The sequence below is a fragment of the Opisthorchis viverrini genome, assembly GCF_000715545.1.
Source record: "Opisthorchis viverrini unplaced genomic scaffold opera_v5_4, whole genome shotgun sequence".
Lineage (NCBI taxonomy): Eukaryota > Metazoa > Platyhelminthes > Trematoda > Opisthorchiida > Opisthorchiidae > Opisthorchis > Opisthorchis viverrini.
The window spans coordinates 3,924,575-3,941,710 of NW_008751660.1; the positions used below are offsets into that span (position 1 = coordinate 3,924,575).

Below are 17,136 nucleotides of genomic sequence, written 5' to 3' on the forward strand. Positions count from 1 at the left end.
TTTTCCGAGATAACTTGCGACGAAAATATAGTTCCTCATTTATTTCCGGTGTGCTCTGTCAAATGCATTTTGAATGAACCTGATATGAATTACGTAGAAGCCATGTGCAACAATTGAGTGCTCAAAGGGACAGCATTGTTTATTACATGTTCATTCAGAAACCGGCATTAGACGTTCTTCGGTTTTTGTTTGTTGGAGCCCAAATACTCTGCTTGACGTTTATGAAGCATTCTACATCTGTCCACCCTGTTCCCCTCAAGTAGGTATGGGCCGTTCCACTCGCCATACCGAAAATGTTATTTGGGTTGGATTTCAGGCGCAATTAAACTGAGTAACCACATGTACAGTAATGGAAACCAAAAAATCTAATTGCTAAGCCAACAAAGTCCACACCAAGTACTTATGGATCATCGAAAACTGGAAAGAACTGCTATGTTTTGTTTCCGCTAAACGATGCTTTTACATTTTGAGGCAAACTGATCCCTCGTAATCAAATTTGCCCTATTGAGCTGTTTGAGTGCTTTCACTTTGCGCACTTCATCCTCGTCCCGACAGAACACGAGCGTGCAAGTTTTTCTTTCTTTTGATGATACGTCAGAACATTTAGATACTTTCTTTGTTTACGCGGCAAATCTAAGTTGCCGTGCCCTGAGGGCGACAAACATTGTTTTCCAGTCACGTCATGTGTGATCCTCTATAGTCGGTTGTGTAACAAATACAGGAGAATAGTAAGGTACGACTGCCAGAAAATAACTAACTTTGAGAATCAGAGGAACTTTGGGTGGCCTGTTTTTTCCGTTTATGTGTCCTGTCTTCTGTTTTACTATTCTTTCATTGACTGCTTTGAAAAATTCATCCGAATGAACAATGGTTGCCAATAGTTGCATAACAAACCAAAGTATTCACTCGATTTTAGGTTTAGGAAATTCTAACTTTGACTTTGTTGGAGCAGAGAACATAGCAAGACTAACCAGTCCACCCAAGAATTCTCTTTTAGGTATTTTAAGGATAAGTCTGATTCACACACGTTTTCAAATAGCTACCATGCCTCAGTGGATGGAAGGGAGTAGATGAGTGTCCAAATATTTTGGACAAAATTGCTTCTATCACATATAGCCTTATTGTATTTAATTGGCCTATATTTCCAAATAAAATTCAACTATGCATTCCAGCACCGACTAATTTGTGTTGCTCTGACCAGGCATCGTCAACCGTAGAGAAGCAAATAGTCTTGAAAGTAACTGTAGCGGACGTAGGAGAGCTTTAGCACAGCAAGCTGCGAGTTGTAGTAAAAGGTGCTGTGAGTGTATCACATTATAATCACCTTGAGACGCCTCCGACATTGATGAAAAATATCGAATGTACATCTGGTCCTCCAAAGAGACCACTCGGAATACGGAAACCCCAGCATGATACCAAGAAAAGCAGTGCAGGAGATGTTAAGACACAAGGTAGATCATAATAGCATTCCGCGCAGTTCTTATGCCACCCCTCAGTCTAATTTTTGTTTAAGTGTCTACCTAAATGCATAGCCCTTAAGCCATCTTATAATTCGCCATTTGCTCATCTGACTGCTTTTTACGGAGTCAAGGTGGTGATGGCATGTAAGAAACACTGGCAGTCAATTAGGTTTAGCAGTAAAATTCATCTCCTGGGTCATTAAATTTCATCCAGAAGTACATGGATGTATAATAGTATTCCTAGGGTCCATAAATTGTCATAAGCGCAAGGTTAAAGTCTGATAACTTGCTTTCTCGTACAAACCAAAAGGGTACCGAAAATGGGTTTTTAAATCAAAATAGAAAGGCTAAACATTTAATGCTATTGTTTCTTTGCACGCAACCACTCTGAGAGTTTGCTCATCCATATGAGGCTTCTTAAAATATGTGCAGGCTGAAGTAGGATTAGGTATTAACGAAGAGTATCCCTCCAGAATATGACAGAGAAAAGAAAAATACCGAATCGTCAGTAGTCATAGAAGATATGAAATCCACGTAGAAATTGATTGCACTAGTTTTTTCTGGTTTGTTGCTCCGTGTTGATTTCAGTGACGCTCCACCTGAAGTAATTGCTTGAATTCTGCATGCCACATCTGTGAAACCACTAAAGATTCTTCCTTTATTGAAGTAGTCTCAGATAATTCTTCAAAACTGTCCGAAACTTCATTACCGTAGACAGGATAAAACCATGCAACAAGTGAAAATGATGTGTATTATAGACAGGTCTCTGAGACCCTACGGCAGCTGTTGGGAGTCTGTTGCGTGAGATTTTTGGTTGATGGTAAACAGGAAATGTTTTATGATATTCCGCAATAAACACTCAAACATCTATCACCTGTATCTGTTTTATGACTAGGAAACGCTCCAAGTTGTGCATTACCTTGGTCAATCGAGACAGTGTGAGCTTCCATAATTAGGGGGTGATTCGGTACTTTATCATAATATTCTAAATGTAGCCAGCCGTAACATTCTTGGAAAATGACCATCCTCGTCGGTAAGCCTGTCCAATTAAGTCACACACGTTTTTCGCGCCAAGTCAGATTGGACAGTTTAATGTAATGAACATTGTTCACCATGGCTGCCGCTCTCCATTTCAGTGTGTTGGGAGGCATAATTGTATATAAACTGCAGTAAGTCGTGTAAAGTGTTTGGTTGAACGTTGTCTATCTTATGATGACTTACAATGTGATTACTAGGAACAGGATTTTTAACCTCCGTGACAAACCCTTTGTGTACATTTCACCTTGGAATATATTTATTCCGCAGTGCTTACATTCCGTATAAATGAACTATACAAAAAATAATATAAGCCTAGAAGACGGACAAATTTGGGAACACCATACAACAAAGAGAGCCAAATAGGTTTCTGGAGGACCTTGCGAATGCACCACAAGATTGACCGAAAGCACTAAAGCAAACATGCACAAAAATTCACCATAGCTGGCCAATTACCGATGACAGTATACAGTCTGCTCTTTACCCCCTAATTATATCGAACGGTTACCGTGGCGTATAATCTTGTCTTCAGTCTTCCCAATCACGTGCCATCAGTCCTGTCAGAAAACTTCGAGTGCTTACAGAGCCAATGTTAAACAAGTTATTAGGGTGCGATCCTTCATTCTCGTAATTCAGCGAATTTATTTTCTCGGCCAAACAGAATCCGTTGCATTTTTCAACCAGAGCTGTTTTACAATGTTTGATTTTGCTTTTAGATTTTGGTAAGAAAGTATTATCTCGCATGTTATTTTTTCACAGAACTTTCACTTACTTCGATTAAGCCACGGCTTTTTTAATCATTGGCTGAGTAAACCCGTCAACATATATCATCCCATGAGATATTGGAGCTTGTGCTTTGCTTATCTATCGAAATAAAAACACCCTCGCTATGATGCAACACAATCTCTGGCGACGCAAAATGCTGACAAAAATACACTCGGCTGGCACGGAAGCTTTCCCACTCTAAAAGTTAAGTAAAATTGATTTTTCAAGTTAGATTTACGGCACAAAGACGTACTTCCTTAAAGCATAATAGGCTGAACAGTAGTTCTCAAAAATAAACACTGAAATTACTTCATCGAGTTGAGATAAGTACCACAAAATTCCGAACAGCGCGTGGTACAGAATTCAATTTAAGTTATTCATTTCCGTCACTAAAGTTACGTGAGCTGTAACGGATATTACTGAAAACTACCATAGCCCGAAAAAAGTCCCCAACTATCGTGATGGTCTACATGTTTCAAGGTTTAATGGTTCCATATTATTATACGACCGGTTTGTATATCGTATATTTGAGAAGAAAGGTTGCGTACTGCAATATACAAAACCCTGAAAACTGGCAATCCAAGACTGTCAATTTCATTAATTTGTCGATTTTCCTTCGGATCTAACAGGACTTGTCTACAAAAAGTGTTAACATGTCGCCTTTAGTCTCTTAAATGGTTTCCTAATGGCAACGTGGTTTTTCCTGACCACTTCTCCCTGAAGCCTAGAACGGGCAAGGAAATGTAAGGAAACTAAGGTCGATGTAGTCTCACGGAGTAGACCCACCTTCGAAACACCAAGAAATACAAAACCGACGGTATATTGTCGACCTTTTGAGTACATCTAAATTAAGATTGAAACCCCTATTTACAAACCAAGGAAATTCAGCGCAAGTCCTGGCGATTAGACACATTTCACGAATTTAAATTAGTAGAGTGTGCACTTATATGATACCAAAGAAAGCATTATAAAATATTGCTTGCACAAATTTGGGTCCATTGCTTATAGGATAATGTGCTCTGTGAACTTAAACTTCGAAATAATTTACTGATATTTGTCTATCAAAATAGGTATTTTAGGCTGTTTTGATAAACATAATGTTCTTTCGAATTAGGCGGATTGTCCTGGGATATAATAGCAGCTATGCACATATTTCTGGTTTACTTCGCTGTCTCATCAGGCCTGTATTAATAGTCACAACAACAGCTGAATTTGAAGTGCAAATAGACATTTCAAATGCTTGGATCACTCAGACATGCCGGCAAAACATCAAAGCCGGACAAGATTATAACCTTTCCTCTCGACTTCTTCAGCTCCCCATCATCGGGTTGAGAGTAAGCTTCACATTGATCCGGTGACTACATCTGATAGTGTGTTCAAAACAGCAAACAGCATAGTTCTGGAATTTGCTGAAGCTATTTTTGTTAGCTAGTAAAAGCCATTATTGTGTGAGCAAAAACAGCCTTTCGCTATAAACTATAGATAAACCCTTCCATATGGTGACTTTCTGCTACTTATAGATGCAATCTGTAATAAGCTCCCGATGAAGCAAGATGAATTAAATCCGGACTATCGTCGAAAACTGCACTGTTGTGCTTCATTTTCAGGTTCCTTACAGAAAAGTCTATTTTATTTTTCTTATGCCATAGCCTCCTCTACTTTCTAGGGCCGACCAAACTGCTCCGGCTTCTCCGTTCCTGTCAAGAAAACTCTATTTAAGACGTTATAGCTGTTATCATTGAAGGCAGTTTACTAACTACCTCCAGGTAAACGCTCCTCGAACTGAACGTAACTTTGTCAAAGTCTCCCACATCCCCATTCATGTCCACGGTGTTGTCCTTTTCACCTGGTCGCATACTGTTCTGACTGGCGTTTGTCTAAAGAAAACGAATTTTTGTCAGTACTTTTGTATCTCTTGAGTGTAGAGAATGCACAGAATTTTTGTCGGAATGCCTGTTTAAAAATTATTACTGCCACATCGGCTGTATTGTTTATCTTGGACAATCTAGTCTTCTTACTAGACCTCCTACTTCGGACAAGCTTCAAGAATGTATATGCCACATATCTCACCAGAAATAGCATTTATTACTCATAGTCAGAATATGCTGCACATGCCGAGAAATTTAAGCTATCTTCCTTCTAGCATGCCTACACTGATGCACCATCTCTCATCAATACACAGAAAGAGGTTCACTTCGTATTTCAGTACACAGATTCATTGGAACAAATAATTCAAATGTTTTTTGTCAGGTAAGGTGCAGTGCCGTTTGTTTATTTTGTTTACAATTAGAATTTTTGCACTTTTGTGCATCACAGCACTGAAACTTATTATGTTACCGGAAACACTAAGAAAACTCACGGTGTATTTCGCATAATTGTTTTGTTTTGAAGTTTGTTTTTTATTTTGTAAGAAAAGTAGATTCATGAATAACTAAGGGAATGTTCAGAGTATAGCAATAACATAAATTTTCCACAGATCTTCATGGGAATACTTAAGTCTAATGTGTCTCAGAGGTCAGAAACCATGTTTTAACTACATTAAAGGGGCCCCAACTCACAATTCTGGGAAGACGCCGAGTAAGAAACAGTTATATGGAACGCGCCCAAGGCCTTTTGTCACATCATTGCAGACGGCAAACGGCAAATTAGTTTTCTCAGAGTACTCTGTGACATGATGAGGACAACTTTCATAAAAGTTCTTTTCTATTGCAGTTTAGGCTCATCCCTGACAGGAACTACCTGACATACCTCCAAGCAAAATACCTAGTCTGCATTTGAAGTACAGTAACTCTGGTCGTAGTAACTAACTTTTAAACCAACGGGAGGGGTCTTCGTCGCGGTCTACCTTACTTAACCTAACTGAACGGGTTACACCAATCAACTTGGCCGGTTGAGTCAATCAAAAAGGAGCTAAGTTTTCCTACCTATCTCACCTACTCAAAATACCTCTTCTCCCATAGTGGCGCAATTATTTGAGTCATACCAAAGGTGGGAAGCGCGCAAGTAAGAGTTTCAAAATCGTAATCTGGAGCAATGGGCTACCTTCTAGTATCCCTGAAAATATTTGTCTAATCAGATGTGATAGTTCAGGCTCACTTATGGTGCACTGGTGTAGTAACAGGAACACACTCACCTCACATATGGGGTTCCAGGATAAAATACCGGTTCGAATGAATGACTGGATTAATGGTGGGCACAAATAAGAGCAAATTTATAGTCCCTCCCAGTGTGGACTAACTAGAAACAGACACAAGTTTGTTTGACCAAGTTGTGTGCGTAAACAAACTCTAAACCCTTGTGACTACTCAGGTATAAAAAATAGTCGGAACAGTTGTCCCCATAAATGTGCATCCCAGTCAGCACGTGTAATATCGACTAGTTAGCTCCTGCCGGAGACCATCCGGAATTGTCGTATACTTCGGGATAGAAATCGCTTCTTGATTTCCCTCTGACCTCAAGATGTCGCAGAAGCAACCCGCTCTTTCCCTTACCAAGGACTTCCCGGACTTCTTTGAATATTTACACACGGCTGCTTGACTTCAGGCCTGATTAAGACATCCCAGCACATTCAACCAGGACGAGGGTCTTCTATGATTCTTACACCAGCTGGCAGCAAATACTGTTTTCCAACAACAAATGACTGGTGAAAATTTCCTTACCAGTCCTTTATTGCTCATTTATTCTTCCTTGACAAACTAAGTAACACTTACTTTGAAATTCCTGTTATTTCAACCATACTCATTCACACCAGTAGGTGTTACTTTGAAAAATAATCAGAGGCACTTAGAACGCATGTTTTGTGCATATAAATTTTGATGAACCTCAGCGTTTACTACTTTTATGTCCCATCTAACATCACGTTAGTGGCAGGGTAGAACTCACAGAGACTGAATAATTCATTTCGCGTGAGAGAAAAAGTTGGCCTAATTGGTTAAAACAATCAGGATATATGTGGCAAAGCAGTTAAGGATAAGCAAACGAAAATCGACCGGAAGCAAGACCACAATGCTAGATAATGAAGCAAAAACGTAAATTGGGGTAATACAGATAGCGGTAAAAGAGTACCGCCATAAAATTGCTTGGCTATAAAATGCATTGCTCTGATCTACTGTCCCCAGTGCAGCATTAGTCACAAGCTACTTTTAAGCACACGAAAAAGGGTAAGAACGACGCATTATGAAAGCTTGTACCTGTACCTCGGTACACAAAGGGTTCTTAGAATCAGTCACTAGGTTAATGACATATTTAGCATGTAAATTGTGTCTGGCTATAGTAAAATATCGGCTCCAAGATCCGAATTTCTGGAGTTACTTTCGGAACGCTTCAGATTCCCGTTTGTACGGCTGCCCTATTTGGATCAGCATAAACTGTCGATTCGTTGGATCACTTTGGATCTAGTAGATCAGGGAAACCCGCGGCTTTTTTATTCTGTAAGAAATTATATGATAACTCCCTTTGATGATAAAAAGAAGCATACTCGTATCGTTCATACGTATCGCGTAACCTTGCGTTCTCCTTGAGTTTCACACTATTTGCCCGTGAATTTCGGTGGATAGCAGTTTTTATCGATTTCCCCTTGAGTATTTGCATCTCTTGTTTTGCTGCATCTGGACTGGGACTGCGATGCGATCTGCTAAAAGTGTCTTAGCAAGAGCACATTTTGCACAAAGCTTTTAAAATATAAATAACGCCTACTTCATACTAGCTTTCTTAGGATACATCTTGATAAAGACCCACCGATTTGAAAGATGAGCACCATATTCGGAAAAAGGATCCGTTCAGTTCTCTCCATTTTCACCGTTCACCCAAATGAAGTGTAGATGTTATCCAGCAATTGATCAGATTTACACGTGGTCATTATCTGTTCATGTAATTTGTCATCAACGAAGCTTCTAGAGGTGGCAAGTCCCCAGATAATTTATCAATTTTGTTCTACGTGATCCACAAATTTATTGGCAAAATGGATCCAAGTAGACGTTTCCTGCGGCCACATCAATCAACCTCCAAATTTCCCCACTGATTAAAACCTGGATATTCATTATAAAAGCTTAGCTAAACCGTAATTCGTTTTGCATAATAGAATAGTAAATAATACCGTAAATTCATTAAGTGTGAGGTTAGCGATTAATTATTTGGCGTTGCTGATGTCCAAAAATAAGTTAATTACAATGTGTCTGTCAGAATTGCAATGCATGTCGAAGAATATCGAGCGTTAACAACTTAATTTCTACAATTTGATCAAACGCGTCTTCCTGAATTTTTATATAAAGCAATTTTATAGCTTAGTCTTCATAGGACATCACAGCTCGTTTATTTCAGATTCCATCCAAACAATAGGCCTTATCTAAATTGTCATATTTCACGGAAACCCAACGATCACCCCAGAGTTGCACCTGCTGCATATTTAAGTAACTAACCCAAAAACAGGTGGTCGTCACTGTTCAGCTGGACTTTACCTTACTTAACAATATGAACTTTCCACCAGGTTTGATTCTATTTTCCATGGCAAACAAGCATTCTGTGCATTGTATCTGACGCTTAGAACGTGGCCGGATACCGTAAAATCTGTTACGCGGATGTTTTTTTAGTGACTGCTACTCAGAGGTTAAGCATACCCTTTGCATCAAGCACCGCCGAGAGACCCATGCATCAGGTATCTTAGTACGATATAACCGCCCAATCAGTTTGAACAATAATGGAATATAAAATCCTTCAGGATTTGAATACGTTTATCCAAAACACCCGTCCAAATTCATGTCCTTGATTTTGTCACATATGGATTTTGATCCTTATTTAGCATAAATTGACGTACCACCTGAGTCCTGTTTCCTGAATCCAAAAACAGTTTAAGGCCGGTGGATTATTGTTGGGCGACTGATCCCTTGTAAGGACTACCTCAAAAGAACCTTTTTACGAGGTACTACTAGCTAGTTTTTATTGTTGCCTGGTGAATCAAAAGAAATGGTTACCACAGACAGTAGAATACATAGAAATACATAGTGAAACAATAGTCATCAATGGTCATACAATAGGAATGAAGAACTCCTTTTTTATCGGTACAATGGTATTTCTGATGTCTCGTCGTGCAAAACGCTTTTGAAGGATGAAAGAACACGTAAAGGCAGCGACCCGGGATTAAAATCAAGTGACGCTGACATACGACTTCCCGGATTTAATGAACTACTGAGAAAAACTTTCATCGATGAAAAAAACGAGTTAGTTACCAGCGCATGAGGGCAATACTGAATTTCTTTTTGGATTTGGATGGTGTGTCAATTGTGCACCAGACAACAGATCGATGTTGTGGGTCCATTTCCGGGTATTTGCGTTTGCACGGTATGTCCTGAAATTCTTAGTCCAAGATTTTGCGGGCTGCCGTCTAGGTCACCAGAGGTACATGGAGGAGAAGTGGAAAATACTAGACGCTAAATGAAGTGTTAGAGCAAGATTCTACTCTGTTTTGTTTTCCATCCGTGGAGCAGACAACACTATAAATGTAGCAAATCAGCTCCTTTCTTGGATGGTAGCCATAATAATCTTTTAACTAGTATCTAAACAACCATAGTAGAAACTTTCTGTACACTAGCTTCGGTTATCATTTAAATTACATTTCAATGAATCCGGCTTGCAGTTGTTACTGTTGTTTGATTGGTTATAGCAATGCCTGTATTATAATGGTTGTTTCTTTCATTCTACAATTTTAGATTGAAATCCATGGATCGTGCTTCGTAATGGGAGGATGGCTTCAAATTTGATGCCATCGACATCTTGTTTGATCAACAATCAGAATGACTTGGAAACCCCTGACAGTCCCACAAACGAAACCAAACTCGCATATTATTGTGAACAACACTGCCCTGGCGAATATCATGTGCACAATGATGATGCACTACCGACTCCGGGGCACTCCTCTTCAGGGTGTCAATGGTCCACCGAGGAACAGATACTTGAACACCAGTTTGCAACGGAAGCGCTAAAACAGGAGCGCACGATCCGATATCCGGAAATGAACGACCGTTCGCTGTTGCATGGTACACCATATTTTTACGAGTATGAAGGCACATTCCCAAGTTCCCCAATTGACCACTCACCGACGGTGGGGCATAACTTCGGACGACATCGAGGCAAACTGAGTAGTGACCCGACATTCATTCTCAGTCTCGTCCGATGGGCACGGATAGGTTCTTCACGGCTGGCTGGTGATGATGACCAAATTGACCGACTCAATTATCAAATTACAGGGCTCATTCTGCTCATATTAATTGCATTAACCGGAATGAGACAATATCTATGTAAGTGGATTACATTCCGAATAAGCTGTTGGCTACTTGTCTGTGTGCAAAAGTTTTGGTTCACTTGTTTGCCTGCTTGGAATAATTTTCTCTACGAGAAGAACAATGCTCATGGTCACGCGTTTTAGGAATCCGAACGGCAGTAAGATAAAAGCGAACCCATCAACGGTGCACGTTGCTTAAAATTGATTAGAATAACGGATAGTATCGTTTTGAACTAAACCCACATAGGCGTTAAGCCAAAGAGTTAGCTTTATCATAAGACTCTATCTCTCAATTTCAATGCATCAGATATCGCACCGGAATCAAAGTCGTTTTAATTACGCAATTTTGAGGAGAATAAGTAAAATAGAAAGGTCAAATCCCATAATGAAAAAGTTCATTCTTATAAAATCTGGATCGGTCCAGTTACTTGCTTTCTTGATGTTCTGTTAATAGCACTACTGCACTAATAATTATTGCAAGTAAAAAGGTCGCAATGATTAAATTCCGAAGCTAATGATCTGGTTTTGGTTGATTAAAAATTTCGGATACAGTTTTGAACGGCGGCGTGCCGAGTAACGGCTATTTTTTACTTGAAGAATCAACAAATGGCCCAATTCTGTGTATGATTTGGAGGGCAATGCACTCCGAAACTGCCAAAAGACGCTTCGGAGTGTTTCTCATTGAACTTGGGAAGTGTAGTAAATAAACCCACTTGGTTGATCACAATGTGCATTCAGCAGTTGTATGCCGTAGAGATAATAGCTATTGCCTTTAAGCGGCTGAGCAAACTATGGACGAGACGAAACCGATGGTTCGTGTATAAGTTCCTCTCCGACTGCAAGTGGCCTACGAAGAACTGAAAGGTTGGATGTGTATGAGAGCTGATGTCAGGACGGAAAAGTTATCTGATTTTCCTACGTAGTGAATTCTATTTATTAGAAGTTTTGCAGACATTCCAGTTGTTGTTGATATAAAGAAGAGAGTCACATTTAAAACTATTTATGAATAAATTACTGCAGAATTGTTTGAGGAAAAACTATACAAACAACAAAATATGCGAAGCTAACAAACTGCTTAACCAAAACAGTGATGCGGAGAAATCAAAGTGTACCCGCTGAACATGAAGAAAGTTAAGCAACTGGATGCTGTTCAGCAAAAAAGTGTTCTGTGCTACCTTTAGTTTTAAAAATTCTAATTCAGAGCCACTGAAGACGGTGGATGTTTGTATCAATTCGCACATGCGTGCATCAGGAAGGCCGCTGGTAACTGCATCTAATGTGACCTTACGATAGGAACACACTCATTTACTTAGGCGTGCGTGGAGCGCTTTCCAGCTCACCACTGTGATTTGTGACCACTAAATACTGCGGGGTTTAACTAATGCCTTTTTGTCTCCTATAATCGGTAGATGTTCTTTTAATCGCATTTCATTGCATGGCCGATGAACCCAACGTAAAACGATCATTGCAGTCAACAGAGAAACACATGTCTGCATTCAACGTTTCGTCTGCTGCCCTTATGAGGACGGCGTTTGTCTTGCCCCAGAGTGGGTCTTGACCACAGACAAATCGATCATAACGTCTTCTACCTCTGTTCATCCATCCAAAATTGATGCATGCCAATTCTGTCCCAACCTTGAATGTTTCACGTGAGCGTTTTCGGTAGCAGAAAATGAAAAATCTGCGTTCACGAAGGATAGCATAACGTTGGAAGGAATTGCGCATTCCAGTTGCAAATAAATTCGGATTTAGCAAATAACTCAACAGACCATCAGCTAAATGTCTCGACTATGTGTATCCTTTATGGAATTTACCCGACCAAATTTGTCTCATGTTTTATTTGGAAAGATAGTCAATGTGGCAACATATCTTTCTTGACCACACATTTATTTAAAGTTGCTGGAAACTCTAACAGCTTACTGCCGGTTTTGACTTTTAGGGCTAATCAGACAAATTTGTATCTAGTTCCATTTGTTTAGAATTCGGCGTTCAAGTAGGAAAAGACTGACAAAAATTCGAAGCTGAATGAACCTTAAGAGGGTGAATTTGTCATAGGTCTATCCAAGATTTTCCGGTAATCCAGTAAAGTATCGCAGAAAGGCAAACTGAAAAATGCTAGAAGATAATGTCTTCCCTGCCATCAAATAAGTACGTATAAGTGAAAAGTCACATCCTCGAATTTAGACCTTTTTATCATTGTTCCAAAAATGGAAATTTTAATGATTCGCATGACTTCATTGTGGGGCTCCAGTCCACTCCAGTATGACAAAATATTTTTTCTTGATTAACAAAGTCAAGTGAAGGTTTTGTCGTACAGACCAATCAGACTCACCGCTTTCTAGATTTTCGCTTCATATTTTGATCAGTGTATACAATTATATGTGAAGTGAACATTCGCGTAGTCCTGATCTCAAGTGTACGTGTAGAAACGTACGATTGGAAACTGTTCTCCAGGGGTTCTAAAACCTGAAGTACAGAAACACGCGCAGAAGGTTATCTCAATATTACAGGCGTTTTAGTGATGATCTGCTTAATTTATAAAGATGAAGGATTTTGCAGAATAAAAATTGAGTAACGTCACTACTCCACAGACTCACCCGGACATTAAAACAGCTTAACATATTTACGCTTGAGCGACGAGACTGATTTGTATGATACTTCGGACGACAACCGAGTAACGGTTTAGGTCTGCCTACCAGTCAGAGCTCCCTGCCACTTAGCACTACTGCTACTTCAAAGTTACCGGTCAATTATTTGATTACACTGTGAGTAGCTGTGAGATTCATTTGAGTTTTAATCCCCTACCCCTCTTTCCATTTTTTTTAAAGCCGCTGTTGAGTGGTTTCCTATTGACGTCTGACCGAATTTGATAATCCCACCGCGTTTAGCGCGCCAAAGGTACGGACTTCGTGTCCCGGCGTAATCATGCGCGTGCCCTGCTTGTGAACTTTAGTAAGGATAAAAGCAAATTTAAACGTATTTTCGCTTTGTGCGAGCTCATCAGAATGGTATTTTTGAAGATTTTGTGTATCCAAACAACAGTAAGAGGACTAACTATTTCTAAAAATCCTTCGAACACGGACTTTCTTAACTTGGTTCTGTACAGAGGTTCAGTTTTATACTCAAGACCGTTTTTTTGCAGACTGTACTATAAGCTTAGTTAAAATGTGCAAATTTAGCTGTAGGGCCTGAGTGCTGCTCATTTTTAGGTGCTAACGGTGATTCCCCTGACTCCGGATTTATTTGTTGTATATTTTGGAGATAGTGAACAAAGACAGTTTCTGTGGTGAGATTCTTTTGGCGTGAAATCTATTCCTACTCACAGAGGCCTAGCATCCAAATGTGCCTCCTGCCTTTGATAAACTAAATATCCTACAAAAATATTGGGTTTCCTGAATGGAAGGAATTGTTTCATGCTATTTGGTTGGATTAGACAGGACCCATATACATAGCGTTCTTTTAAAATAGTAAGGACTGTCGCGTTGCCTAATGTTTGGTACTTATTGTAATCGGTACGGGAATTGGTAGTTCGAGGAAAATAAAATATCCATACACTTCTTCCGCACATGTTTGTGTATTGCTGCTCCTGTTAGTGCTTTCCGTTCAGATCAATTTGTTTCACTCATCGAGTTAATCAACCCACTGACCCCGTTATCTCCTGAGGCCACTAGTAATAGCCATGGCGCTGGAAACTTTCCGGGCCATTTGGATCTGTTCAAAGGAATTCAAAAGCTACAACCAATGAGAACGAATCTGTCTGAATACTCCAGGCGTTTTACTCGCCTTTTCTCTCAAAGTATGTTTGGATTATACATCAGTAGTAAATTGTAGACTACACTGGTCTTCTTTCAAGCACCTCAGGAGCTGTGGTCATTCACTCATAACCTCGAGCTAACTAGCTTTCCGTCCTCCACATTCCTAGAAGNATCTTGTTCAGCAGGGCTCTTTCTTAAAAGTAACGACCTTTTCACCAGCCTGTAAGACAAATATAACCTAACACTTCAAAATCCAATCGATGGAAACCACGGTAACTCTCTTTCCACTTTCCACACATGTTTACTCATGTCTGATAGCTGTGTGAATAATGAACACGATATACAGATGGCAGGTTTTCAATATGTCAATGACTTCCTGGGATGAAACGAGGTAGTAAAAAAATTCAACACTTCTTGGCAGTATGATACTCATTACAGAGAAATAAATCTGAGTTGAAATGTCTAGGCGGATTGATCGCTGCTTTGCTATCATTCAGAGGGCTATTGACTTAGTCCTCACCACTAAACTTTTCATTCCTGAAAGTATATTTATCTCCAATAATCCAAGCGAGCACTTCTTTACTCAGAGCGTGAGCGTAGCTCTGCATTATATACTGTACTGTACTGTACTGCTGTACTTTTTCAAAGCTAACACAAAGGCAGGATATTTTCATTCAAGTATGGATGTAATAAATCATTTTATTGGTTACCCGAGCAAACCTCAGACAGTTAGCTAAATACACATTTTCGTGGATCGATCGAAAACAGCATTGATACAACTTAGAATTTACACTTCGGACTTCGCTATCGTCTTGTTCTGAATGAAACAGTATCTGAGGGCAATATCTAATGAATATCTCGGTATACACTTGTTAAGGAAGAATAAGGATGAACAGAGCTTCAAGCTAAGTTCTTCAGGACAGGTTTCAACCTGTTAGGAATGACAGAGTTAGATGAGATATTATTATCGACCATCACACCATGCGTGTGCACAAAGCCGGTTATTACTTCTATAGATAACAAAACTGTTTAAAACAGTCAAACGCTCCGCAATCGAATTCAGAAGATTTAATTATATTTACCTGACCCTCTGCAGCTTCTAAAATGAGTAAACCCTGGTTTAGATAAAAATGTTGAAGAATAGAGGGCTGTGTTCAGAAGTGAGAGATATGAACTCCAGAAATTCCGCAACCATCTGCGACTGACCAAAATTTTCCGGCATGTTTCTAGCGTTCGAGGGGGGATCAGTTGATTGACACAACCCAAGCCGTTGCAGAATCGCAATTCAATGATTCACTTGTTCAAAAGTAACACTTCAGCGGCGTGTAGAAGGCGTCGGTTGAGGGGTCATAAAAATCTCGCCTTGTAGGCCATACGTTTGGAGTTCAAATCATCGCACGATTAAGGAAGTGCACTGTAGACAGATTTTTAAGTGCAATCTCGACTTGAATCCACTTCCATTCCATTTTGTGCGACAAAACCTGAATGACTGTCAGGTGGGGAGAGTTGCTTTTCGGACCAATGAGAACGCAAATAAACGTCCGGCCTATTCACAGGTTTGCCCGTTTTGTTACCTGAATCGACCGCTTGTGTTTACACAAGCCGGTAAAACAGTTGTTTCAGAACGAAATAAAACCCATTCGAAAGTCAGGTCACTACAAATTGCACATTTCGACTTTTCTTGTAGTTTAAGTACAGCTGTCCGATTTATTAAGCAAATTATAGATAAACAGTTCGATCACCTGCCGTTCGAACTGGGCAACTATAGCAGAGTAGCGGATTCGAAATGATTCTTCAGTTGCGTTACCCTGTAGTGTGTAGACCCCAGGTAACCCAAATGCAGGAAGAGGGATGAGATATTGCCAGGCTGTCTATGCTCGGTCGGGAACAGTAAAAAAAACAAGGGTTAGTCTCGAACCCGGTACTTTCGGTCAGCGGCCATCGTATTAAGCGCTTGAAATTCTCAACCTGGCCCGACCCAACCTTTTCTTACCTTAAGTCGAGTGATCCGGTAGTTCTTCTGCTGAGACCCGCCGCTTATATAACTTTTGTTCAATGTTTGTTTATCTGAAAGAGCTCTGTCCCAAAGTTTTTTTTATCTAAAACGTAAATAAAGGTTGTATTCAAGGCTACATTTCTTTTCGTTGGTGTAGCTAAACATTTTATTCCCCTCAGTTTACGTCGACAACTGCCAGAGTCATTAGTTATCCCACTTCCAGTAATATATGATATGTGCTCCTATACATAGCAACCCGATAAGGCCAAATCCTGTGACTTTCTTAACAAGCTAACTGATTGAGGGTCTAAGTACCATCTTAAAAGAAGCTTCCGTAACGAACAGAGTGAACCTCACCGTTCCTCCGTGACCCATTAAGCTACACTGAGGTTTGTCCGGGTGGCACGCCTAAGGTCAGAAGTTTAACCAACACAGTCTCCCGTTCTACCAGACTGAGAATTGGAATTTTTGTGGCTTTTTGTTCCTCAAAGGTCTAATGCACTGCCATTGCCCGTCAACCCCCGCTGCCTTGTGATCAGGCTTTTGAGTCAGAGGCTTTGTTCGAGGACCCTTATCGTCCTTGTGTTCAGGTCTGGGAGCCCTGGCAGTATCCAAACCAGCGTGCAACTGTTATTTCTCCCTATTAAAGATGGTGTAAAATGCGATGGCGCAGCGTACTTTTGTGATCAAAACTGCAAGCAGTTCAAAATGACAGGTAATAATTTATTATTCGTCTATGACAGGAAGTTACCTATAATTTTCCCTGGCCAGTGGGTCTTTTCCCACGGTTATCTATCCACTGGACCATTCGGGTTTAATTTCAAAGTGGCAGTCCGAAATCTTCTGCGA

The 17,136-nt window shown here is 40.0% G+C and overlaps 1 protein-coding gene across 1 annotated transcript in view; it reads left to right on the forward strand.

The window, feature by feature from the left end:
• T265_12552 (hypothetical protein) overlaps nucleotides 1-17,136 on the forward strand; it is a gene marked incomplete at both ends in the record, with an annotated part of 65,118 nt that overhangs the window by 14,703 nt on the left and 33,279 nt on the right. Inside the window, one exon of the mRNA XM_009164276.1 lies at nucleotides 9,965-10,552. Coding sequence (XP_009162540.1) covers nucleotides 10,000-10,552 — 553 coding nt within the window. The remainder of the gene's footprint in view (nucleotides 1-9,964; nucleotides 10,553-17,136) is intronic.